Source organism: Numenius arquata, chromosome 5 (genome assembly GCF_964106895.1).
Source record: "Numenius arquata chromosome 5, bNumArq3.hap1.1, whole genome shotgun sequence".
Lineage (NCBI taxonomy): Eukaryota > Metazoa > Chordata > Aves > Charadriiformes > Scolopacidae > Numenius > Numenius arquata.
In genome coordinates, this window is record NC_133580.1 from 11,025,046 (window position 1) to 11,051,073 (window position 26,028).

The 26,028-nt window shown below is 36.7% G+C and overlaps 1 protein-coding gene across 1 annotated transcript in view; it reads left to right on the plus strand.

The window, feature by feature from the left end:
• Nucleotides 1-26,028, plus strand: part of STAG2 (STAG2 cohesin complex component) — an 80,881-nt gene that overhangs the window by 15,032 nt on the left and 39,821 nt on the right. The window contains exons 2-4 of the mRNA XM_074147626.1: nucleotides 22,302-22,446; nucleotides 24,404-24,482; nucleotides 25,562-25,723. Of these exons, the coding sequence (XP_074003727.1) occupies nucleotides 22,403-22,446; nucleotides 24,404-24,482; nucleotides 25,562-25,723 (285 nt within the window). The 5' untranslated portion in view covers nucleotides 22,302-22,402. The remainder of the gene's footprint in view (nucleotides 1-22,301; nucleotides 22,447-24,403; nucleotides 24,483-25,561; nucleotides 25,724-26,028) is intronic.

The following is a 26,028-nucleotide window of genomic DNA, read 5'->3' on the forward strand; positions in this document are numbered from 1 at the left end:
AAATTTCCTTAATTAATGTAAAAAAATCAGTCTGACAATGTGTAGTCTCTAGGAATGTATGGTTTGCAGAATTTTGAGAACAAAATTTTACTAGTCTGTAAGCAAGTTTGAATTGTAACACAGTAAAAGCTGACTGTACATTTCAGGGAGAAAAAGCCTACAGAAGAGGGTCTAAGCTTTTACTTGCTGTTATGTTTTGTCTTTAACCAGTTCACCAATTTTAAATTGGTTGCTATGTATTAATTTGCTGTTGAGTATTAGTTAATGTGGTTTTTTGTTTGTTGTAAAATTCAGTAGCTTTAGAAATGTAATGGCTCTGGGACTTCTAACCTTCACTAAGTGTCTAAAATGGAGCTAGCTTTTTAAGAAAAGTAGTGTTGTCCCGTATGCTTGCCTAGTACTGTCCTAAGAATTCTTCTGATCCTACTTAAAAATGAATAAAACTATTTCTATTTGATTAGCATCTGACAAAACGTTAGTCAAAACAACTTGGGTATGAACACAGCAAAAAAATTCTTTTTGTTTGTTTTCTGGTAATAGCATGATTTTTAGAAGCTACACAGATCAATGAAGAAAATCATTAGAAATAGAACTAGTTTTCATTACATCCTCTTACAGTATTAAACTACTCGGTGGTGAGTGCTGTCTGTGATTGAATAAAGCTAGTCCTGGCTTTCTATAGAGTAATGGCAGATGCTAATCGTGTCTGATATGCTGAAGAATCATTGTAATAGTAATGGATTATAGAACCTAAATGAGACCTCTCTTGGCTGTACTTGGTGAAATGAGCTAGTCGCTCTTTGTTCAGCAGGGATGTAACATTTTTCTATTTTTGTCACATCACTACTGCTTTCATTGCCATTTTATATAGGGTTTAGGCAAAGGTGATCAACTCTTGGCTTGATTCAGACACCACAAAACAGAGTTACGAATTTTTCTTATTATTGGAAAAGCAGCACATTGGGGCCAGGCCTCTGCGTTTCATAGCTGGCTAGATAACACTTGGTACTGGCGTTTGGGTGCTGTATTAAGTATGCATCATAGCGCTATAGGCAGAGCAGATAAGCTAGATTTGGAGCAGTGTATGGCAACTTTTAAAGCAGTAGTAGCCTACCAAAACAGTATGGACATCTCTTTTTTTCCTTTGACATAATTTGTCAGTTGATCAATTCTGCTGTAGTGTCTCACTGATTTTGAAAAGAGCTGTTTTCTTGCACCAGCCACAGGACTCTTTTGTTGAGCCAGCTCAACTTACTAAACTCTTGGTAAGCTAATTCATTCAAAAAGAAATTAATAGACTGTTGCTCAACAAAGGGTCTGACAAGTGCCCTTGACTGTGAGATATGGCCAGAAGTAAATGCAGGGAGAAGGGAGCAGCGGGACTGTTTCTTTCACCAGTAGCAACCCATCTATTTATTTTATTGTATTATCAAACTACTAGGGTTATTGTTTGTAGTTTCATTCATAATTTAGCAAAAAAGAGTATAGATATAGTTAATGCAGTCTGTTCAAATTGGTATAAAATGTGTTTTCAGTTGATAATTGAAAAGAATACTGGAAAAAAATTTGAAATTCCTAGTACTTGGCCACATAGTGGCCATTGAACAGCTTCCTTTCCTAAAGGTGAATGACAAGTTGAGAAGGTATATAAAAGGCAAAAGATTGTGAAATAGGGAGGTAAGTGCAATTACTGGAAGTGCTTAAGTTTTAAAAATGGATTTTATAATGTATGTGTAACATTTTATATTATAAGTATGCAATAATAACAGTGTAAAACCTTTAACTGCTGAAGAGCATGATGGTTTTAAATATATACTGAATTTTTAGCAGTTGGCAGTATCTTCACAAAAGACTTACACCCTTCAACTCCCCATGTCATTGTGTTGCAGGTTGTACATTGGGTCTTGTGTATCACAATATAGTAGAACATAGTCTAGTGTGTTAGAAACCTGGGTTATTTGTGTTCTCAGGCTGCTAAAATTTTACCATATTGTTACTTCTATTTAAGTGGTTCTCCAAAACCACTGATCTGGGAATAGATTATATGCCAGATAAAATGGAGGAAGATTCTGCAGTTTATTCAGGGAACATGCAGATAACGGAATTAAGCAGGTAGACATGTTAAACTGTGTAAGTTGCGTATTTCTGTAACAATACTGCTATTTTGGGCATAATACAAAAGCTTAACTATGGCAGTGGTCACGTTCAGAAGTGATATAGCAAAGCAGAACAATTAATATAGTTTTATGATATGCAGTAAAAATTTATTGCCCTGCAAAAAAAGTTACTTGAGAAAAATAGAATTCATCAGTGTTGTTACTAGATCCTCAAACTTGAGAAAGCAATGCGAAGGGGTGTCTTTGTATGGATGTAAACGGAATGGGATCAAAAGGAGAGGAAAATAAATTGTTTATTGTGAGACAAATATAAACTGTCAAAAAATAGAATTTTCAAAACTGGTAAGAAAATACTTGTTTAGAATATTTTAATGATATAGTATAATGATAAATCAGCATTGAAGGAAATGGACCCCCCCATCCCCCATATTCATTCTTTTAAATAAAGTACTAAATTCAACCTGTGTTTGATAAAGTAAGGGCTTTCATTGTCTCCAGTACTGGTTTTAGTATTGCTTCAGTTAATAAATGTTTTTAGAATTTACAAAACAATCATATTTTGGTGCCCATCCTTTGTGGGAAAGGCCTGGCAGCACTCCGAAGTTGTCAATGAATAAAAAAAATGCCACAGCTGCATGTTAGGAAGGTGCTAACTTACTCTGCCTGTTTGTAAAATCAACCTGTAATTCTCAAACAGCTTTAATTATGAATACCGTATCTTCTGTCCAGGACAGATCTGGCATTATGTGTTAGTGCACAACTATGAGAAATGTAGTTGTGTGCCTCAGTCGAGTGACAGTTTTCGTGACTGGGTGATCTGGTACTACTTTGTCCAAGTACGAACCGTTGTGGTATCGCTGACAGAGGACTCTCGCAGTGTATTTTCTCTCCTAGTGGCACAGAAGGCAGATGTTTATGCAGAAACCTGGAAGATGGTGTGATTTTAAGTATCACGCTGCAGTTCTTGACTGTCCTGTAAATTAGATTTTCCCAGGCTTAGACTCTTCCTCTGGTGACTTAATTTTGGAATAAGACAGTTATTTATTCTGAAAATACCATACAGTTACTTAGACTAGATGGGTTATTCTTTCCCTGAGCATTGATCCTTGTGGACTGTGTATGGCGACAGTATAGGTGAGTATACCTCTTGGTGGGTGTTATCTACCTGTATAGCTTTACAGGGTACAAAATGAAATTCATAATTTATATTATTGTTAATGTTTCTAATAACTGTGAATTATTACTAGAATACCAAACCTCTCTTCATTGAGAGCCTAATTAAAGGCATGAGATACTGCAGAAAAGTCAGTACTACTAATTTTGTGTAGTAAAGACTAAATTATATGATAGGTAAATAATACTGTCCATTTCATAATGGCTGATTATTAATCTTCTTATTCTAATTTGATAGAGTTACTGAAGTAATTCTTTTTCCATGGATTTTCATTTGTTTCCTCCTCCCTCATTCCTGCCCCCACATATTTAGATTTATGAGTAGCATCTGTCTTTTAACGCTGTTAACTCCTCTGTCTTTCGGAATTCTCTGAGAGACATGGTAGTGCTGCCCTATTAATTGCATTTGGAAAAAAAAAAAAAAATCTTGCATTGATGTTTGCGAGCTCTTTTTGTGAGGTAAACGGTCTTCAGCGTAGCAAGGAGGAACAGGGGAGTTGTCAATAAGGGAGATGTAGGCTAATGGCCCGACATTAACAAATAGCACTGACAAGGCATAGGAAACTCCAGCAGGATCTTTAAAAAAAAAAAACCAAAAAAACCCAAACTGCTAAGCTGGAGAAAGCCTAGGGAACACCCTGCTTTTAAGGGACCCATTCATATCTGTGGAAGTAGATTTGATCGCTTAGTACCAGTTATGGCAAAAAGCTGGAAAGAGAGGAACAAAATGTTTTCCCTGTATTTTCTGTCACTCACTCACTATTTGGTTAGATGTGCAGTTTCTTGCTAGATTTGCGTTAGGTGAGCATTGGAGCTCCTGTACTCGGGCAAAGCTAGTGGAGGAATTTTAAAAGAATGTGTGAGTATCAGTGATCTTGCCATTGGGTTTATGTGTGTTTAGTGAGGGAAGCTTAAAAGCGGGATGTGCTATAATGTTTCTGTTGTTTCTTTAGAGTAGCCAAAACCACTTTGGTAGGCTGACTGTAGTGGATGATCATCCAGTTCCTTAAGCTTTGGCCAACCCTGCTTAAATGTTTGCATTATATAACTTGTATCCCTCTAAGAAATCCTCTCAATTTCTTGTCAGTAGCATTTGTCCTGGCATTTCTCTGGAAACTACACTAATGCTTAATCATGCCTGTAAGGGGGAAATAGTATGTATTTGTATTCCTAATGTTTTTTTTCACATGATTAAAGCATGTGACATTCAAGTAGGTAGCCTCTAGAAAAATGCTTCGGATTCCACAGTATTCTTAGCAACTTGGCAGCTTAAATTGTAAAAAAATAATTTCTCTTGTCTTACACCATTGGTTGAGAACATCATGGCTTTTTCAGGGAATAAGACAAAGCTTGCCTTATCTGAAGGGTAACTCTTAGGTGTTTTAAAGGAGTAAGTTGGGTATAGCTAAAAGGCTGTCTTTTTTTTAATAAATAATGGTTACATATTTGCAAATATTTGTGGTGGGCAACATTTGTTAATGCATGTACATTCTGCACATGGATTTCACTGGCTATTATTTTGCTTGTAGCTTTAGAACCATGACAGAGCGCTTCTTACTAACCGTTGCTAAACCAGCTGATGAGTTACTACCTAGATCTGTACTTTGCTCGTGTTCCGTGTGCTTGTAGGATTTTTAGTTCATTAGAAAAGAATTGTGGAAGGCTTCCAGAAGTTCCAAGCAATTGTCACAGGTTAAAGTGAGATTTAAAAAATGCTGTAAAAATGTGTAGCTCATTATTTCCTTCTGATCAGTAAGGGATCATAAAGGATGTAGGGAGCCTCTGCTACAGGAATGGACAGATTGGTTGGTAGAGATTAAGAGTGCTGTCTGCATGGTAAGACTCAAGAAAGTTCTGAGAACTAGATATCATCTGTTACAATGTATTGTTCTTTTTCTTTCTACCCACATAAGAAAGTACAGGCAGCACTAGAGCAGACATAGCAGAAATGGTGTTTGCTGTAAAATGGCTGGGAAGATGAGTACTTTTTATTCCAGCTCTGCGGTTTTCTTTGGGTTGTGGGTGTTCATTATTCTTTCTGGTTTCAAGCTGTTTTATTGGAAAACAGGTAACATGTATCCAGTGTCAAAAGTTTTCTCATGTATAGAAGTTGGTGAAACGTTTGCTTGAAACGACTGGAAATTAATATATTGTAATATTTTCAATCTTTATTAAAATACTGCTCTTCATGGGTGATTTTATGTCTGTATTAAAAATGCTCAAATACCAATATTGCCTGTGAAAGAGGGTAGCTTTGCTAATTGGCTGAACAAATGTTTTTAATAGTAAGTTCTCTTCACTCACGACAAAATGCATGTGCATCCTTCTTTCATGTGATTGAGGGGACTAGAATACTGCAGCATTGCTGGTTTGATTTGTTGGCTTTTAACTGCTAAGGTTAACATGAGTCATACAGTCTTCACTCTTTTTTTTTTTTTTTTTTTCTTCCCCTCTCTCACTAGCAGTGTGGGGTGACACTTACCTGCCTGTGCATAGCTAGATACGTGTTATTGATGCTGCTTTAATCAACCATAAGCAGTTTCTAGAGAACATCTTGAAGACACATTGTTTCCTTGGGGATTTATTGCATTTGCAACATCACACCTCTGCTCCTGCTGCTTACAGAATATGATTATCAGCCATTAGTGCTGAATATTTTACCGTGGTCACTACATAGTGTTTCCCTTCTCATTTATGATTTCTATCCTGCTCATTATTAAGGACCTTTCTTTAGTGTGTTTAGTTTTTGTTGACTTCTTTAATGTGCTGTATGTTTTTTCCTGTATTCATCATTGCAGTATAAGTTCTGTCTAGTTGTTAGCCTTTCTGACAGAAATGTTGGTAGATTTTTACAAAATAAATTTTTCTACAAAATGATTTTTCTTCATTTTCCTAGGGAAGATAAAAGTTCCTTCCTCTTTTTTAGTGGTCAGTCTCTTAAAAAGATATTTAAGATAGGTGCTTTATATTGTTTTTCCCCGCTTTACTCTTGTGTGCTCCGGAAAACTGAGAAGTCACATCCAGAATTTTTGGGTTTTGCCTTCATATTGCCTAGATGAGAACTGTTAACAAAGTAGCATGTCATGTTGCACGTTAGAGGCTGTGTGATATATGAGAAAATTAAATGGTATTTCAACCCCAGTGGTTTAAATCTTTATTTACTTGGTTTTGTTTGTTACTTACAGCATACACCCATGTTGTCTTACTTTGATTACATTCTGCTGCTTTGCTGGAGACAGAGACATTTTAAACCATTGCTGCTTATATAAAATGAGACTGATATATTTATAAATAGTAATAAATAATATTTCTTTAGTCTGTTATTTTAATGTACATTTTGGGAATAGTAAGTATCAAAACTTAGAATTTGTTCTCTTCATTTCAGGATAGGGAATCACAGTCCATGAACCTTGATGTGTTAATTGGTGAGAGATTTGGCTTAAATAGGCAGCCAGGGTACTCCTTTTTTTTCTCTCCCTTGGCAAACACTAACTTCCATTTGAACAAGAATATTATTTTGGTAAAGGGGAACCATTTAAAGGCATCATTTTATGCTAGTGCTTGAGGGTTGTAAATATCGCAATCTAGCAAATACTTGGAGATTTCTTGAGCTGGAAATTGCTGCTTGTGCTGCTCCAAGGAGTCACCTCATATGTAAAATGAATTGCTTGATGGTACTTCACTTTCTTCGGGGTTATTGGAGGAAGTGAAAATATTTTTGTTATCTGCTTCTGGAAATAATGCTGGACAATTTTATTTTTCTCTGCAAAATGATCTTTTCCCTTCTATTTAAAGTTAAGGAAATCGATTCTTGCGGAAGTCAGATGAAGATATGTTGATATCATTAAAATTCTCAATTTATACTGTACAGATTTTTACCTATCAGAGTCAAAAACCCTTTATTTTTCTCCCTAATGTGTTCTTTTAAGGAGTTCGAGGGGGGCTAACTGTGATTTCAGTTCTAAAATGTGTGCACTCTGTTGGGCTGTAACACAGAATTAAGTATAGAAATACTGGAATGTAAAGAATGAGTAAACCTTTGTTGCTGTAGAATGTTACTTGTAGTCTGTAATCATCATGCGGTTAATAACATCATTATTTGGTCTGATAGAGAACGACATACAATTATTTTGCTTGGGAAGAAGAGATTAATATTTGTATATGCTACAGAGAAACCTGACGGCTTTCTGTTAGGCCTAAACTGGTAAGGTGTCCTTTGTGGCTTGGATTTTTTTGTAGTCAGCATAAAATGTCAGAATTATTTCCCTATTTCCTAGGTGTTTTATGCATTTATTTGTGAGAAAGCTGTGTGAACAACAATGTTGATGGAGTACTTTCTATTTCTCTGTCTCACTACTATGAGGGTGAAAAGGCTTCTTTAGAGCTTGTTACTGGTAATACGTGTTTACTCTGTGTAAATTCAGTGCTGAGACTTGATATATAATTTTTAACACTTAATATGTGTTCTTATTTTTATTAATACACATGGAACTTAATTTGAGCTAATTCCCTGGGAGACCTGTGCAGAGTTCTGTAAATTGAGTGGCATCTCTGGTTCTTTCTCAGATGGTGTTTTTATTTTGCTGTTGAAACAGCTGTGACTTTGCCATTCTTGTGCTTTAGTCCTTCAAACGCTCTATCTATGTTCTTAGACCGTCCCTTACCATCCAAGTTAAGTTCACAAGTAGCTAATTACTGCTTGTTCTGTGGTCCATCGTCCGTCTTCTCTGACCTTTTTAAAGGTTCTGTGTTGCTCTCTGGCTCCTTCTATGCTGTTCTTGCCTTTGTTCCTTCCCTGCAGCTGACTTGCAGAGGAGTGGTGGCCTAGTAAGAGTATATGGCTATGATCAGCTCCAAGAAGTCCTTACGTACATTCCTGGATTGTTTTTCTTCTGCCTTGTTTCCTTAGTGGGCTGTGTATTACACCAGATTCTGTGGTTCTAGAGTAGTTTTTATGCTTAGCATATAAAGTCTTAAGTTAATTCACATAGTAATAAAATTTATGTTCTGTAATTAATTTTTTTGGCAGGCATCTGTTTTGCAGTAATGAATTGGTAACAGTTCCGAAAATGTCTGTTGACTGTCTAGAGAATTGCAGGAAAGCTGGCATTTTAAAATGTTTCTCATAACTGAAAGAAGTGGGCAGCTTTATTTAACCCGTCTTTTCTCAGAAAAACTTTCCAAACTTTGAGCTAACCTATATATATATATATTTAAAAAAAGTAACGGTGTAGCTCCAAATTTTAAGGGCAATTACTTCCCCTTAATTCCAGAAATTAAAAATAATATGCTAAGTGTAGAGATAGTAGTTGCATTTCTTAAAAAAACTCCAACCAACCAAACAAAAGCCCAACTTGACATGGTGTTATCTTATTATTGCTATTGTTTCTTCAACTTGTAACAGCAGTTGAAAACCGTGGCTCTGACTGTAGGTTCATTTTAGGTTGCTTGCAAGACTAAATTCATAGCATTTAATGATCTAGGATTTTCGTACCCTAGGGCAAGATTATACTAAGTGGAGGTCAAGCTGAACAACCGCCAGACCTAATTTACACTCAGATAAAAATGTTCTTCTCTCACAATTAGATTGAATGTTATTACCTCTTTCCTTAACTTTTGTTAAAATTTCTTTTATACTGTTTCAAGACCAAGGCAGTCTAATGCCAAGAAAGCATCCTCTGAACGGAATAGTAGTCTCACCTTTCAAGTTTATGAAATGGTGCAGGATCAGTTATACATATTAATGACCCCTAGCATGCTTGTTTTGGAGGAGATAGGAGACTTACTCCAAACAGTATGTTTTCTTTATATATTAACTCTTCTTAATATGAAGCAAACAAGAAATCAGCAGTCAGTGAAGCTGGAACAGGGGAAAGAAACAAATCTTGGAAAGATGTATCCCTTTTAATTATTTACCTTTGAGTCTTCCAAGGTAGATCTTATAAGTGTGTTTCAGTAGGATTATTATAATTACTTCCTCAGATCAACTGATTCATTTATAACGTACGGTTTGCCACCTATGTAATAGATCATGACCAAAATAGTGAGAAGTTTTTCTTATAGGTTGTGAGGAACTAAACCTTACTCTGAAACATTAAAACTGATTACACTTAATTGCATATGGGCAAACTAAAGGAAAGATGGTCATATTTCAGTCAAAGCACTGTGGTTTTGTAACTAAACATTATGTGTAGCTATTTTTTCAGGTGATGTTAACTTCCAGTGTCATGCCTCCATGGGAATTTAATTTAAATTTCAGGAAAATCTTGAGTACAAACCCATTTGAAACAAGTTATTATACTGGTATTATACTGGTTATTATACTGGTAAACAACAGCACGAGAATTATATACTGCTCATTTATTGTACGAGCAATTCTAAACATTAAGTGGCTTTTTGAGTAATCAGAACACAAAGTGGGCAGTTTTAGTAATGTAAAAAGATTAATATAATGTAGCTTATTGCTGATCCAGTGTTCTTATGGAATCAATGGGGACATTAAATCATGGCTTGAAAAAATTTGCTACTTAATTCTTCAGTATATTTATGTATTCTAGGTTATTTTTTGTACAAAGGCATTACAAACCTGCACAAATCCTCATCCAGTTACTTAATTTTTAGTCTTTTTCCGTAATGTATAGTCAGCCCATATTACTATATGTAATTGATTTAAGTGGACCTTGGTTTCAGGAGCTGTGAACTTACTGTAAATAATTTTGCAGAATCTTACCAGGTGAAAAACTTTTTATTGGCAGTTAGATGTTATGTTTTGATGTTAGAATCCTGAGTGGTGATCACAAGCTATTGGTAAAATAATTGATGAGAACAAAATGTGTTAGACACAAGTAAGAGTAGAGTCTTGAGTTCAACAAAGGAGTAATAAATATATAATTGGTGGGTAACTAATTAAGTCAAAGAAACACTGCTCTTGAATAAGGAGCTAGGACAACTGAGTAACTTCATATGGGGAATTCAACTAGATTTAATTTTGTATTTCAGAGATGTAAACTTGTGGTTTAGAGAAAGTATATTCACTTCAGCATTACATCATTGTACAAGTAAAATGGAGTAGAAGGATCAAAGCCATCTGAAAGATGTATTGTCTGTTTTAAATAGTTGGAATTACTATTTACTGAGAAAATTAAAAGAAACTATAGTAGGAGTGAAAAAGCTCTGTACATTTAGCAGTATGTTGTGCTCTCACCTGCTGAGTTGCCCACTTCTGATTTGGGTGCAGGGACAAGGGGGAGATGTATTTGGTACAATGCAGTGGAAGAGAAACCTGTGCTCAGAGTAGGAATGCAGTTAATTATGAAACCACAAAAATTGTTGGGGAAGACATGGTGACAGACCCACCACTTGCAATCTAGCAATTCTTGTTTTAATAATTAGAGGTAACTTCAAACTGGTAAGTCAAATATGATCATGAACTGAAAACCACAAGAAGATGATACGGTTCAGATAGTAGCTTAAAAGCTGAAACTATAGTGGGTGACTGAAGCATTTTTCCATGTGATTGTTGGAAAACTATAGGTTACGGTAGTTGTACTCGGGCGACTTTTGCTGTGGCAGTTGAGTTGTCCATCTCTCTGTTCTCTGTTGGAGGTTACCACTCATGTAAGGAAAGTCAGCAAAATGGGATTTGCCAGCTCGTAAGTCCTCCCTATTTGCATTTCAGAATATTAGCTTTAATTGTTAATGAAGGTGAGCTGTCATTAATAGATCTGACTGTAAACCAGAGCATATGAAATGTGAAAACTTGTTCTCTTTTGTTGGTTTTGGGGTTTTTGGGGAGGGTGGGGTGTTGGGCTTTTTTCTTAATTTTTCTTTTGATCGAATGATAATATTTGATGTAGTTAGGTTCCTCCCGGGTAGCAGCCTATGAAGAGTCCTAGGAAAGAGTTGTTCAGCAGCAAATATATTTGAAGTTGCCACACAAAATCACAAGTATTAAAAGGGTGTATGAATTCAAACATAGCTGCTGTAAATACAGTCAACACTGCAGTGAAATGATATTTCATGTTTTATACGTTCTTACCAACTAACTTTTAGCATGGAAAAATGGTCTTTGGTATGCCTTGTATTAAAGGAGCTAGTAAACTTATGACGACTAAAAGGAGGTTCTTTTTGTGTTTTAAGATAGAGTAAAATCAGTAGCTTGAATTCTTTGCTTATGCTGAAGATTGCATTTTTGACTCAGCTCTAAGGAAGAAAAAAGAAAAAAAACCCAACATTTAGCATGTGAGACTTGTTTCATCTGCTGGATATGAGGGTATTAGTAAGCATCCGGTACCTCGGACTCCTAGAAATCTGCTGAGAGTTTCATGTGATTCTGAGAGTATGGGGCACTTCTCTGAATTCAGCTAACGGATGCTATAGGATACACCGCGGTCCAGAATGCTTTCTTGGAGTGGGGGAAGGGGAAGGAATCATAGCACATGTAGCTTGTTTAAGAGACATCTGGCACTACTGTTTGGGGATTTTTTCTTTCTTTTTTTTTTTTTTTTTTCTTTTAAAAAGAAAATACAGGAAAAAGAGGATGAAAGTAACTACCTTATCTCAACAGCTTCTACTGTGTTGTTGAGCTAATGAGTGTTGTAGTTTTAAAAGGATTTACTTCGTGTTGAACATTGCTCAAGTAAAATATTTATTACAAATTATGATACTTGCATAATGTGACCAGTAAATTTTCAACAAAATAAAAATTCAGCTGTAGGCTGTAACTCCTTTTGAAGGAGGAGGGGAGCTACTAGCTTTGTTTACATGATGAATTTACTCAAGAACAAATATGTAAGGGTATAGCTTTTTGATTTTTTTTTTTTTTTTTTTCTTTTTAGACTACATGACAAAACCTAAGGTTTAATTTTGGTTGATGTAACAAGCTGTACATTTGGTGTTTTTTAGATCTGTGTGGAATGGATGCTCCTGTACCTGTACAGTGCCTAATGCACAGTAATCGAGAGACTTAAAAAGGAATATGATTTCAAAAGGACAAGTCTCACTAACCTTTGCTTCAGAATATTTTATACACATCAAGAGTTTCTCAGTGTTTTTCAGCTTACTTGATAAAATGAGTTTCGTCTCTAAAAAAACTGTTTTGATTTTTTTTTTCTTAATGTTAGCTTTAATAAAACAGGCATAGTATGTTATAGCTCTCCCAGTTGGCCTCATTTGTGACCTGCCACAAGTAAGCAATAACAGAGTTGGAAGAATTTATCTATTTGAATAATGCCAATATTTTTGTTATGTTCTTATGACCTGTACAGGTGGCCATGCTGGTTTGCTGTGGATGGTTAATGACTGGCAATAGTTAGCTCTAGGTCTCCATCCATGAGGCTTCAGCACCAGTCATCCCTCCCACAAAATTCTTTTAAGAGGGCTCTATTTCAGGGTGAATTAAGAAGAAGAGTGTTTTTGAGACTTGGTGATGATAATATGTATTTTTTTCATCTGGTAATTAATTCATTAATAGTTTATTAGCATTCTGCATTGTGGATATGTTCAGTTCTCTAAAGTGTGGGGGAAAGCCATGCACATCACAACTGCTATTTCATATAAAATTAGTATTCAGTGCTGCAAATCTCTGAACAAACCAATTGGGATTTTAGCCCAAATGTTATGAGGGAGAACACGAACAAAATGTTGGGTATTAAAAAAATCTTTAAGTTACCAGTGAGCGTGTATGGAGCACAGATGTTCTGAGGTTGGCAGAAGTGCAGAGATAACTTTCTAATGAAAGATAACAAGGTTTTTATCTTTATTTCTTCTGTTCTAGAGGTAAAGCCAACTTTTGCATACATGAGTAGTTACTTGAATTTTGTTTTGTAAGGATGATTATTTAGATTGGTTGTTGAAAGAGCCATAATCCACTTATGAGAGGCTTAGGTTTTAGCTGTCATACTGCTTGGTTTGGATGTGGCACAATATATATTTCTTTTTTCTTAAATATTCCTTTTCCTTTCTGATGGCATAGTTTTTCATTTGAGCCAGGGAACGATGGGTGGCTGCTCTTGATTGTTTACTCAAACACCAAGGTAATGACATTTTTTGGAGCTTCACTATAAATAGTTTTATCCTGCTGTTGTGAGACAGGTAATGAGAGCAGCCAGCCACTGGCGAGGGTGACAGGAGAGCACCTGGTGTTGGGGTGCAGAGCAGCCACGTTCCTGCAGGTGGCCCATAGGGAACGTGATGCCATTTCTATAGTCCAGGCCTGTTACAAAAAAAAAAAAAAGCTGGTCTGGTGCAGGGGAAGAAAGTACGATGGAATGGGGCATGAAGCGTTCTTACCCACCAACACTCCCTCACCCCCCATTTTTTACGTTAAAGATCAAGTTAAGACTAATGCAGTTTGACTTGTGCTTATATTCTTTTCTGTTTGTTTCTGTGCTGGACTTAGTCTCTTTAGTTACCGTCTGGAAGCAGTTCAACCGTTTTTATGTGGTGTGAAGCTTCAGCTAATAAACTAGTGGATCTCAGCTGACAAAACATAGAACCAAGCTGGTTCTCCTTTCCGTTCTTATCTTAGAAGGCTTGGGATCACAGTGCAGGCAAGTACAGTGGCTCTTCAAAGGACTATCCTGGGTGCACCATGACCTGGGCTGATAGGAGCTGAACCTGGGAGATGTGCTTGAGAGATTTGACTTTGCACTCTTCGGCAATTCTATTTTATGGGGTTTTCCCTTATTTCAGTCACCTAATATTGACCGTATCTTACAGTAGCAGCTGATGCTATCGCAGTATGTGCTGTGTAGTGCCCCCTCCAGAATTTATAATCAAATGCAGTTGTTCTTAGAAATGCCCAAGCAAAGTTTTGGACACAAAGCCCTAGTGACCCAGACTTTTCAAAGGGAAAAATCTATATGGTAGGAGGGGAAGCTGGGGCTCTTATAAAGCGAGGCAACTTGCAGGCTCACGTTGATCAGTGGAAGAACAAAAAATAGAACTTGCCAGATGGGATACCTTGTTGGTTAGAAAACCCTGCCTCTGCCGTGTGTATTGAAGTAATTCATCGCTGGTGGCTGTGCATTTGAACAATACTAATGCTGTTCTAGGCTTTTACTGTGTAGCTGGCTACCTGCTTGCTGTGGGCAGTGTGTGTATACCTTCATCCCTTGCTTTTACAAGAGCCAAAATATGAGGGGATATGCAAAGTTTTGAGAAGTCAGTGTGCAAAGGGGCACATTGATCTATTCTGTACTTTAGTTTAGAAACCTAGGGCATTTAGGAAGCTGGGAGGTGTGCTTTCCTTCTATCAGAAGTGAACTAGTACTCCTCTTTTGGCTTGTTTAAGTACGCATATGTGGCTTTTTTTTTTTTTTTTTTTTTTAAATCTTGGTTGTCATCCGACTTGGCTTTTATTCTTCCTAAGAGCCTCATTTTCCACGCAGTCAGACTGCAACATCTGGAAGCCATCTCTTTCTTGGCAGGGAAAGATGTGACAGACACAATGAGGTGTAACTTCTACTTTTGTTATCTTACCTTTACTTTTTTTTAAACAGACACCTAAAATGAAAGCATTTTAAAGATCTATGGGAATTTAAGGTGTGTTTTAGCAAAGCTCAGGAATACTGTTGGGCAGAATCATTAAAGAGTAATACAGATATTTTTTCTTTAATAAGGGTCATAGTTGCATTTATTGTACAGTTGATTAGTTTTTCAGCATTTTGTAATGTTTATATCAATTGGTTTACACCATTTTACTTACTGGACAGTGTAAGTTACTAAATACCAATATAAAAACCTCATATGATTCAAACCATAACAGTACGTTTGTATTTCAAAATAATATTTAACTTACTGCATTAAAGATATTGATGTTATTAGTGGTACTTTAATGAGTAATCCCGTGACTGTGAAGCACTGTAGCAAGCTCTTATCCTTCCATAATAGCTGTTCTACATATTTATTTTATAAAAACAGCAGAAGTCCAAAAAACACTTTTAATGAGAGGGGGACTTTGGTAGTGAAGTTGCGGTTGGCAGCGTTATTAGGGTGGTACAGAAGTCCTCCAATGTTACTGACTTTTCAAGTCTGTAAACTTGCTGTAAAGTCTAAACTTCATTTTAGGTTTTAGCCTGATTTTTTAAAATCTCCCTCCTCCCCAAATAAAGACCGTTTAAGCTTTTGCTTTCACAGCATTAAACTGTGAAACCAAATTTTGCTTTCTGTTTACTGATGTGTGTGTTACCTCTGGGGACCTATGTTTTTTCCATGTGCTTGGCTGTTTCCTGGCTGTCTCCTTCTTGGGCTCTGGCAGTGACCATCAGCTGTTCACTGGGCTTCTAATCTGAAGGCTGGTACGAAGCAAAAGGTTATATAGATATATGCCCAGTCTGCTTTGTAATGAAAATGTAGGAAATGCATGTGAAAAAGGAGTAAGGAGAATGCTTTGAGAAGATCACAGCTAAGACTGGGCAGGTGCCTGATGAATTTCCAGGTAGAAGATGCTGTCTCCCTTCAAGCTGTGGGTCACAGGTTGGGTGTGTTCCTGCAGGGCTGCCTGTCCCCTCAGCGGGTGGCCGGGTGCAAGAGTTGGGAGCCCGGTGGGAGATCTTGGCCCCACCAGAGCCATAGAACAGCAGGCTGTTGGCCGTGGCCCCTCCCAAGGGAAAGGGAGGAATATTACCAGTCGCTATGTGAGGACTCCAGTATCCAGCCACTTCTGTTGGATATATCTGGTCCTGCTGGTGATGCACTGACGCTGGCAAAGCTTGTGGTTGGCTTTGTTGTAAAGGGGTAGAGTTCAGCTGCCTTGGATACTGTACCTACTGACTTGGGTGTCTGCAGGGGGAGTTGATTCAGTTGACTGATCCGATGGGGAGCTAATCATGGGAGGAGGAAATGGTTTTGTTTTCATATTTGCTTGCTGCTGGTTCGTTTGAGTGCTAGAAGGGAGCAGAAACTTCCCAATGTGTTTGGAGAGTGGGAAGGAAGACTACTTTCAGCAGCAGCCCACAGTGTCAGAAAAGCATGTTCTGAGATGGCTCCCACTTAATCAGCAGACTTGTTGCATGAACTAAAGAGCAAATAATTACGAAAATTGAATAAAGAGCAGGCCAGGGAATAAAAACGGTAGATAGCATAATATTGACAGCCACCGTAACGGTGCTTTTTCTTTTCTGAAAAGATGAATAGAAAGAGAGATGTCTTGACAGAAGTGGTGTGGAGGGGGTGTAAGAACTGGAAGTATAGAAGAAAACAAATTGTGAAGAAAGAGACTGAAAAGATAAGACTGGTATAAATTAGGTCATTTGGGTTATTTGTTCAAGTGTTAACTGTTCAGTGGCTTTAGAACCATGGACTGTTACTGTGTATAGAGACCATGTCTATGTTGGTAAGCATGGAAGAATGTAGATTGAGGTCTAATTCAGGTCTTCTTGTAAAGGAATTACAAGATTCATTTGTTAAGCAAACAGCACAAAAATAACCACACATCTAAAGGTATTAATTGCATTATTGTTCAATTTAGTCTTAATTACGCTATCGTAATGCGATCAGAACTGCTGATACGGTTATAAGGAAATCGTGTTTAAGTACAGTTGTTACAATACAGAAGGCTACTTGAAGTATGTTTTCTGTATTTTACTCAACTTAAAGAACTGCTTTAAAGCTTCTTGGCAGCTGAAATATTAGGTTGTGTAGTATTAGTAGAAATAGCATAGGTAGAAATAACAGGCTCTTTCAGGCCTATATGGAATGTCATGCAGTTGCTCAAAATCTCACTTAAAAATGCATTTACGAAGATAAGTGCAGAAGTAATATGAAGAAGCATACTTATTTGGGGGGAAAAAACCCCCAAACAACCAAAGCTTATTTTATAAAACAAAAAGTTTAGACATATTCTAGTCTCTCAGAAAAGGAGTGAGGGCCATAATATAGTTGATTATAGCTTTCTCTTAAGGGAAAATATTGGGCATATTTCTGATCCTCTATTTAAATTTTATCTGACTAGCATTTTAACTGTTGCTGCTGCATAATTGGTTCTGAAGCATCAGCATCTCTCATTCATGGGTAAATAAATAATTCAGGGATGAACTTTAGCCACACTCTTCAGCATCACAATTTTAGAAGTTCTACTTTTCTGAATTAAGAAAGCGAGGCCCTTGATTTTACAGGTGATTAACTGAACAACAGGGAAAAATCAATACATCTCTGAACACCTGTCCGGCAATTCTAAAATCTTTGTCTTTCCGAATCACGTCCAAAATCTTAAAAACATAACTGTTTTTAAACTTTGCATCTCTGCCTTCTCAGAAAAATGATAACCACTTTACAGATTTGCCTTATAAGACTTTTAGATAATAGATGCCAAGCAACAGCAAATGGCATGTGTGGGGACCCACCCCAATGCAAACCCCACCTACCCGAAACACCTTGCTCTGGGCTTGCTAAGTAATACTCCAATTACTGCATTTATGCAAGTGTATGAAACACAAGCTTCTGGGACAGATCTTGTGATTCTTTGTATTTTCTGTGTGCATATTCTTTTAACAAAGGCTGCTCACTGAATTATATTGTTTGTTTAGCCAATTTTTGTGTGTAATAGAAGTTGTGAGAGGACAGGTAGCACTTAGCAGCTGCCAGTTGTGTATGTGTTATTGTGTGAATTGTGGTGGTGAATTGTCAACTTTTGCCAGTTCTTAGCATTTGGACAGTATACTTGAGTTAATCACAACCATACCTAAATTAATTATTCATGCATTAGGGAAAAATAATGTTTCAAAAATTTCAGTGAAGACACATTTGATTTCTTCATAGTGTTTCATGCTTAACTCTTGCTTTTATCAGTCCAGTTATTTTAAATAAAACTCCTCTTACATTTAGAGTTGGCAACATTATGTATGATTAGCATTCCTGGACCTATTTCTGTTGTTCCAGTGGTGTTTTAGTTCATTAATGTTTTGTTAGCAGAATTTTAAATGGCAAGGTACAATAAAGGGATACGTTATTTCTGCTATTAAAATACCTTTCGAAATTCTTCTGCTTGCTTTTGAAAACAAATGCTGAGACTAGTCATACTACAGCAGCTGCATTTTTGTCTTTGGAAGGTCATTCAATCAAACACATAGGCATTTATTTCAGAAAAGGTGCAGGAATCTTCTGGTGTCTTTATGTAATATAAATCTAAATCTAAAGGAAATGTGCTACAATATTATTGTAGCTTTAGCAATCTATTATAAAGTTTATTGCACAGAAATAACTAGGTCAACCTCTGGATGACCTGTCTTTTGGAGTTTCTTCGGTTAGCTTTAGGCTAGAGCTCCACCTTGTGATCTTTCAGCAGGATACATTTTCTTTTTATTGTTAATAATTTAATTATGATTTCACAAAGTTGAGGGACTCCGGAAAGTTTTCTCAGAGTTGAGAGATTTCAGTATCTGGTTGGGAAAATTAAAGTTGAAATTCTGTGAGCATGCAAAAAAGAAACTGAAGAAGAGCTGCTTTTTATGCTGCTCCTCAGTTTAGATTTAACTTATTAAAATAATCTGCTTATTGGAGCACATTTAATAGATAACATAGACTTTCACTATTTGGGATGGCATGTCAAGATTCTAACTTTCCTCTTTCCAGACTGTGCTGTGATGAACTTGGTATATTTTAAAAGTCGTGATAGGATGCTTATGTGGACTGTTTTCCTTTGCCATTGACTTCCCGAACTGGGTGCTTTGAATGAACCATCAGGTATGTGGGTGAAGAAGATATGGCTGGCAGTAGTTTTGAATTTCCAACATGCTTTTACTGAGATAAAGGGTAATGGGGAATGACCAATGTCATTTTTTTTCCCCCATACCAAAACAAGAGAATATCAAATAAAATTGGAAAGTGATAAATTCAAAGCAAAGGACGTGACTCTTTGTAGTGTGGAGTTCGGCTGTGGGAGTTCTTGTGTGGAATGCCATTGCTGCATCATTGAATATTGAGTTCAAAAAGTAATTGGAAATATTAATGTAAAAAATACTGATGAGGGTTTATAGAATACAGGGAAAGCCTCTCTGGCTGAAAAAACCTCGAGTTATTTCTGGATGCCGAGAAGGTAATCAGGGAAGACATCGCTAATAAGAACAAAGCAGATGTGTTCTTCCTTGGGCAGCTTCTCTTGGCCGCTGCCAGAGTGGGCATGCTGGGCTAGGTTGACCCTGCTGCTTGAGAATCAAAAACCTGTGTCATGTTCTGGATGTGTGTAAACCTGTTAAAAGTATCATTTACTCAGACAAATTCAAGGGTTTTTTTGATCATTGCTGGAATTTGAGCTTGATGCTGGAGATCCCTTGCAGTCTTTCTTCATAGATACTTAGAAGGCGTCGCTACTGTTTTCCGTAATAGCAGTGTATAGTTGCACTCATGAGGGCCAAATTGCTTTTTCATTCAAGATAAACAATTCTTGAAATGTACATCGTAGTAGCTTAATGCTTCAGTATCTAGCAAGAACTTGATATTTCTTTCCCATTTGATGAGGTGATTCTGACCAAACAATGCCGTGCTTTCTTTCGTGTTCTTTTGTTTGTACTAAGAGGAACGGTTCTTACAAGAAGAACAAGTTGGTATAAACTGCAGCCTCTGGCAAGTGATTTATTTGACTTGTTTGATGTAGAGTGTATATACTTTAATCATTAACCCATCATTTTTTATAGTTTTTTTACTTTTTTTCTTCTTTAAAATATTTCTGTGATTTTAAGAAACTTTATGGAAGCTTTTTGCAAAATATGACAGGACAGTAGATTTACTGTTCATAAAGGGAGGAAAAACTTTGTTAATTCTGTGAACAAATGGTTAACTTGCTTTGTTTCTCAGTAAATGGGGAATATTAATGAGCCATAATACAAAATTACCATGTAAGCATCCTCATTGTCACTTCAGTAGATGTGTTGCTTCTCAACATTGAAAAATGTAAACTAGGAAAAGTCAAATAGCGACACGTTGATAGACAGGTTGAACTTGAAACTGAGCAGTGTGTTTTTTGAAGTTTGCATCACTGGGAGTAGATCACAAGCATGCCCCAAAAAGGGTTTGTGTGGCTGGATCTCTTTCTTTTTGTCTTTTTTTTTTTTCTTCTTCTTTCTGTTTCTACACCCCCTTTTTTATTCTGGTGCACCTCTGAGCGGGTGCTAGCCTGATGATCAAGGCACTAAAGTGTGCTGTGGTATTTTTCCAAGTTCAAGTTGCTGACAGGAATCAGAGCAAATCTTTAAAAAAAAAAAAAAAAAAAAATCCAGTCCATAGTGCAGAGCATTTGATACGTCACCAACTAAGCATATAGTTTTACAACCAGCCCGGATGGTATAATAGCCCCTTGCCACCAAATGAGGGAGTTTTACTCTTCCCTCCCTTGCTCGTGGCTACGCAGTCTTGTTTCCTGTGCATTGGCTGCAGATACCTGCTGTTGAACCAGTTTAACTTGATAATCTAGGGATAAAAAATTCTCGAGGTATATGGTGCCCATTTTATTGGGGAATTAAATCAGGTGATACTGAGTGGCAGAGCCTACAAAGAGAAATGGCCGGGGAGGGGGATGTCACCCTTTCTGGGACCAATTGTTTGCTAAAGAGAGTGTGTAAGTGGAGCAGGAGGGGATGAAGCTCAGCGCTAGTGTGCCCGCGTGGTTTTGGAGAAGGGAGGAATGGGGTGACAAAGGTTGCTGCCATTCTGCAGCAGCAATGTTTTTGAAGCCTTTTATCTTCTACTGTGTTCTGGATGGAACATGCTTTAGTAGTTTTAGACTATCTTGAGATTCACCAGCCTATCTCGAACCTCCTGTCATTGTGCCACTATTTCTTTCCACTCTGATTCTCTGCTTTTATGTAACTGTGAAATGTGAAGAAAGAGAACATAATAAGTTCAGAGTTTATGGTTTCTCTCAGTTCTCTAAATTCTGGAAGCTACAGTGGCCCCTAGCATTCAGAATAAGCACTTGCAGGAAAAAAAATGTACAGCCTCTATCTACATGCTCGACCGAAAGGCAGTCTCTGAAGCATAGCTACCAGACATTAAGCAACATGTGCTTAGCATGCCAAAACTAAATCTCTCCCTCAAATACCTAATCACTCCAGCAAGCTGAAGAGTCAGCAGACTTAGACTCTGGAGGTTTTTCTCCTTGCTACTGCATCTTTAAGATACCTGAACATCGTGCTTTCTTAATTTAACTGGGGCAGACAATTGACATAGAAAACTTTAGCCTGCATGGTTAAATCTCACATTTGAAGTATGCAGGTTTCCCCCCCGCTTAAATGTAGGAAAATTAGATAAATAACAACATTTATTAATAGGTGGCAATATTAAGTTGAAAAGCAAGTATTTCACAATCGTACATTTTCTTGATAAAATGCTATGCTGTTTCTGATGTTTTTCTTTATAACGTGGATAGTATTATCTTCCTTGATTTTCTTAGAGTATTGTCAAATGCTTTAAATGTTAAAACTGTTGTAAGCCTGGTTTATCAACTGTGGAAGACAGGGGGTTGTGAAACAGCTGGCTAGGTTATAAGAACTTGTTATAAGAGCTTATCTTTGTGGAAAATATCATGGAATTTTACAAATTGGAGATACAAAGTTGGTATGCATAATGTCCTTAAATGTACACATGCTGTGCTTTTATATTTAATATCAAATCTGGCTTTAGTTTGGTTAACCAGAAATATCCTAGTGTTGGTAACTCTGGGCTCTGCAGTGCATACTGTTACAGTTCAAACTTAAATCTAGTATAGATTTAGAAATAAAAGCTATTATTTGCAAGGTGTTAAAGAAAACCATTTTGGTTTGGTCATCCTATGCAGAAAATGTTTTTTGCCAAATGTTTTTTGTATTATATTTTACTGTGATGCTTTTAAGATTTGTGGGGGTACTTTGTAGTAAGATCATGGGAGGAGTCAAAAATATGAAATCCCTGAACAGGAAAAAGCTTGGTTGGAAACAGAGGGTGGTGTGATCTAAATTTTCTGTGTTTCTGACTTTTTTTACCCATTCAGATGTGGAAAAATTTTCATTGTATTTATATTTATGTATTCTATTATAGAAGTTGTCCACTACAAAGGAAGAAAGAAAAGTAAGCTTGTACTTTGGACTGGTTTTTGGATATCTTTCTAATACAGTGGTGTTCCAGAAGATGATAAAGAAATGATAGCAGCTCCAGAAATACCAACTGATTTTACTCTCCTTCAGTAAGTGTTTTAAGAATTTGTAGTTTCATTTTTAAATGTACTGGCTCTTTTTAGCACTAATACATCTGGTTGGTTTTCTCTTGGAAGGAAGGAAACAAAATGAGGGAATAGGGTTCTAGATTTTTTCCTATTGAGATGTTGTAGCGTTTTCTCAATTCTTTCTTGAGTATTCAGCAGTAATTGAAATAAGTATTTTAAAACTGCTTAATTATTTTAAATCAATTTGAAACTTTGTGAGTAGGAGGCCATGGTAACAGACACTTGTTCATGGTGTACTTCTCGTCTTTTTTTTTCTTTCAAAATGAAATGTTTGATTGAGAAAGTCTTTGACTAGGAGTACAAAAAAAAGTTTCCTTCATTAAAGCCTCTTTATAGAGAGAGAGAGAGGAAGTAGTCGAGGTATTTGCCCTTAATAACTGGGGCAGGTTGCCTAATATTTAAAACACCTAATGATAAATGCTTTGGTTAAAGCCAAAGTCTTAGCTTCCCTCAGACATCAGTTCCTTGATGTTTTTGACATCATTTTATTAGCTTGCTGTTATTCCTACAATTTTTAAGAAACAGACATTTGAATTTTGGGTATAGATCACATGAAATAAAGTGTTGTTTTAAGCAGACCAAAAGAATCCAGTTCCTCACCTTGTAATTGTCAAGAAATTGGCATGAATGCATTTCAACAGTGTGTTGAAATGGATTAAATTGGTATAAAATCTAAAAAGATACAAATACCTGGTTTTGTATCATTGAGGTTGGTTGTGTGGGTTTTTTTCCTTTTAATGAGAAATAAATGTAAATTGGAAGATGATTTAATACGAAATACTATTTTTACAGCTGTCTGTAACTTTTTTTTACTCTGTCAGTACAGTTCATTTAGTGAAATGTTTGGAATTTGTGTTCTGTTCTTTCCTGTGAAAATAAGAACACCTAGGAAGTTACAAAGAACAAATATTTCCTCCTCTCTCCTTTCCTCCTCTCTCCTTTCCTCCTGCAAGGTTGGAGACTTTTCCAGTCCATATCAGAGTTCATAATCAGCAGAAACAGAAAATGCAAAACACACGTTAAAAGGCAGAAAGCTCCTTTCAAACACTTGAAATAGTTAGACACCTTAAGTTTCTGCATTGTTTTAGAGTGTTATAAATAAATACGTAGGAACGGGTCTCCTGTGCCCCCTGCTCATCTTTCTGATTGTGTCGTTAATTGACTCAGGAAGTGTGTATCAGAAGTTTGTGATCGCATGCATGCTGCATGTATGTGTTAAAACAAGATCTAGTAGCATCATTTAAGTTGTATTCTGCAGGACATGTAGCAATAGAGAATAGATAAGTTAAGCATTCTTTATTAATAATTAATGTGATTTCACACACACGCCCCCCACCCCCATCAGTAAGCCTAAACAGAACTACAGGTTATCATTTTGATGGAGAAATCTTACCTAAACTTTTTTTCTATACCTTTCAACGTAAGTACATACCTCTAAACGACTTAGTTTCTAATAGCATGAAGAGATCTGCTGAGACACTTTGGTTCTGAGGAAAGGTGTTGGTTTCTTTTTTTGCTGTTGTGTTTCTTCCCCTCTCTTGTTTTTGTTGAAGCACTTGTGGCAGATATGTATAGTGCTCTTTGCTTTTTGAGATGATGTAATGTTTATCACATGCCAAAAGCAAGGTTCCCAACCTGTTGCTATTTTCGACCCACCTTCACATACTTTCAAACTCACCTTCACATCTTCTAACCTTACTGTATGGCTTTCTTCACAGGTGAATTGTTAGGAGGAGTCAGGGTAGAGTGTGAGGAAGTGCTCTGGTGTGTTCTTCCACAGTAGACTGGAACAGAAGAAAGTGGCAGTTTCACTGTTAGAGTTGAGTTACTGGACTGAGAGCATAGTGTGACTTTATGTAGTATATTCCAGAATGTTTCTGATGAAATGTGTAAATGGTTTGTCTTTTTATCCTTGCAGGGAGTCTGAAACACACTTCTCTTCCGATACAGACTTCGAGGATATTGAAGGAAAAAACCAAAAACAAGGCAAAGGAAAAGTATGTTCGGTTTATAGGGATACTGTTACGAATTGAAGAGTTCAGCATTTGCTTTGAAGCTGAATGAACTAGAAATATTTTCTGAAATGCGAGTATTGTGTGAAGAGAGTTCATGTTTGTATTTGCATTGAAATGCTTCATCTTTCATATTTGCATGGTATTTCCTTAGCGCTACAAAGGCATAAGGGAGGTGGGGGAGAAAAAGATTAGCTTTGATTTGATTGGCCTCTCTGCATGTGTTCCATCCTAGGCTTAAATTTGGTGTTAATACAGTCTCTTTTGGTTGGTGTCATTAATTCTGTCTCTCTCTTAATTTGAAAAGTAAACAGAAACCAATAATTCAATTAAAAGAGCGTTTTTATAGATTGCAGACAAGAGGTTACGCTATCTGAGTGGGGAGGTCTAAACCCAGTTAATAGCCCTTCTGTCCCCTCATCAGACAACTGTCCTTGCCACCCCCTCCCCAGGTGGCTCCTACCCGCTCACTGGCATGGTGCCGTCCACACGCAGCCACAGCTCTGTACCAGTACAGAGTGCCCAGCTAGTAAGAGCTGGTCATAAATAGTTTTATACAACAGTCATTTAATTTGTTTAAATTTTTTTTCTTTCTTCTTTCTGTAAGTCATACATGATTTTGGGAATCAAATACAAAAAGACACCTGTCTGCTCTTCCTCACCCCCACTTTCCAACGTGTGCTCAAATTAAAAAACAAAAGGTTAACGAATTGCAGAGGAGACTTTGTGACGTGTGTGAAAGGAATTGCCATAGCTGTTTTAAATAAAATCTGTATCATCTGTTTTACAGTTTAAATACGAGAAACACCTTTGTGTCATATGCTGTCACTAATCACATTTTTAGTTGCTATAAGATTTTAAATGAGGGAAGGAGGAAATGGACCTGTAGAATTCTTGTTGGTGTTTGCATCAGTTAGGATCAGCTGTTATTGTCAACTTTGGATTTTAAATCTGGTTCCTGAAAACAAAAGGCCTTTTGTTGTCTTGTCATAGTATGAATAATAATTTGGATTTTTTTAATTACTACATAATACCCAGTTAAAAGTGTGTGTGTGTAATTGCAGACCTGTAAAAAAGGAAAAAAAGGACCAGCAGAGAAGGGGAAAAGTGGAAACGGAGGAGGGAAACCTGGTGGTCCAAATCGGATGAATGGACATCACCAACAGAATGGTGTGGAAAACATGATGCTGTTTGAGGTAGTTAAAATGGGCAAGAGTGCTATGCAGGTAAGACTTGGGATATCTCTGTGACTTGGATGAATATACCATTTAAATAGAATGAAATTTTCTTGTATATACATTGTAATAAAATGAAGCCTAAAGTAAAACTTTTTCTTCAATTTGCAGTTATTTTGTAATAATAGTTTGTAGTAAATTGTAGATTAAGGTGGTTTTTTTAAAAAGTGTTTTTGCATTGTTAAGGTTTGAAATTTTAAGAAGCTGATTTTTCATTCCTATATGTTGGGTATAAATAAATCACGTACATAATGAAGAAATTCAAACTATGATTAAAAGTGAATTTTCAGTATCCT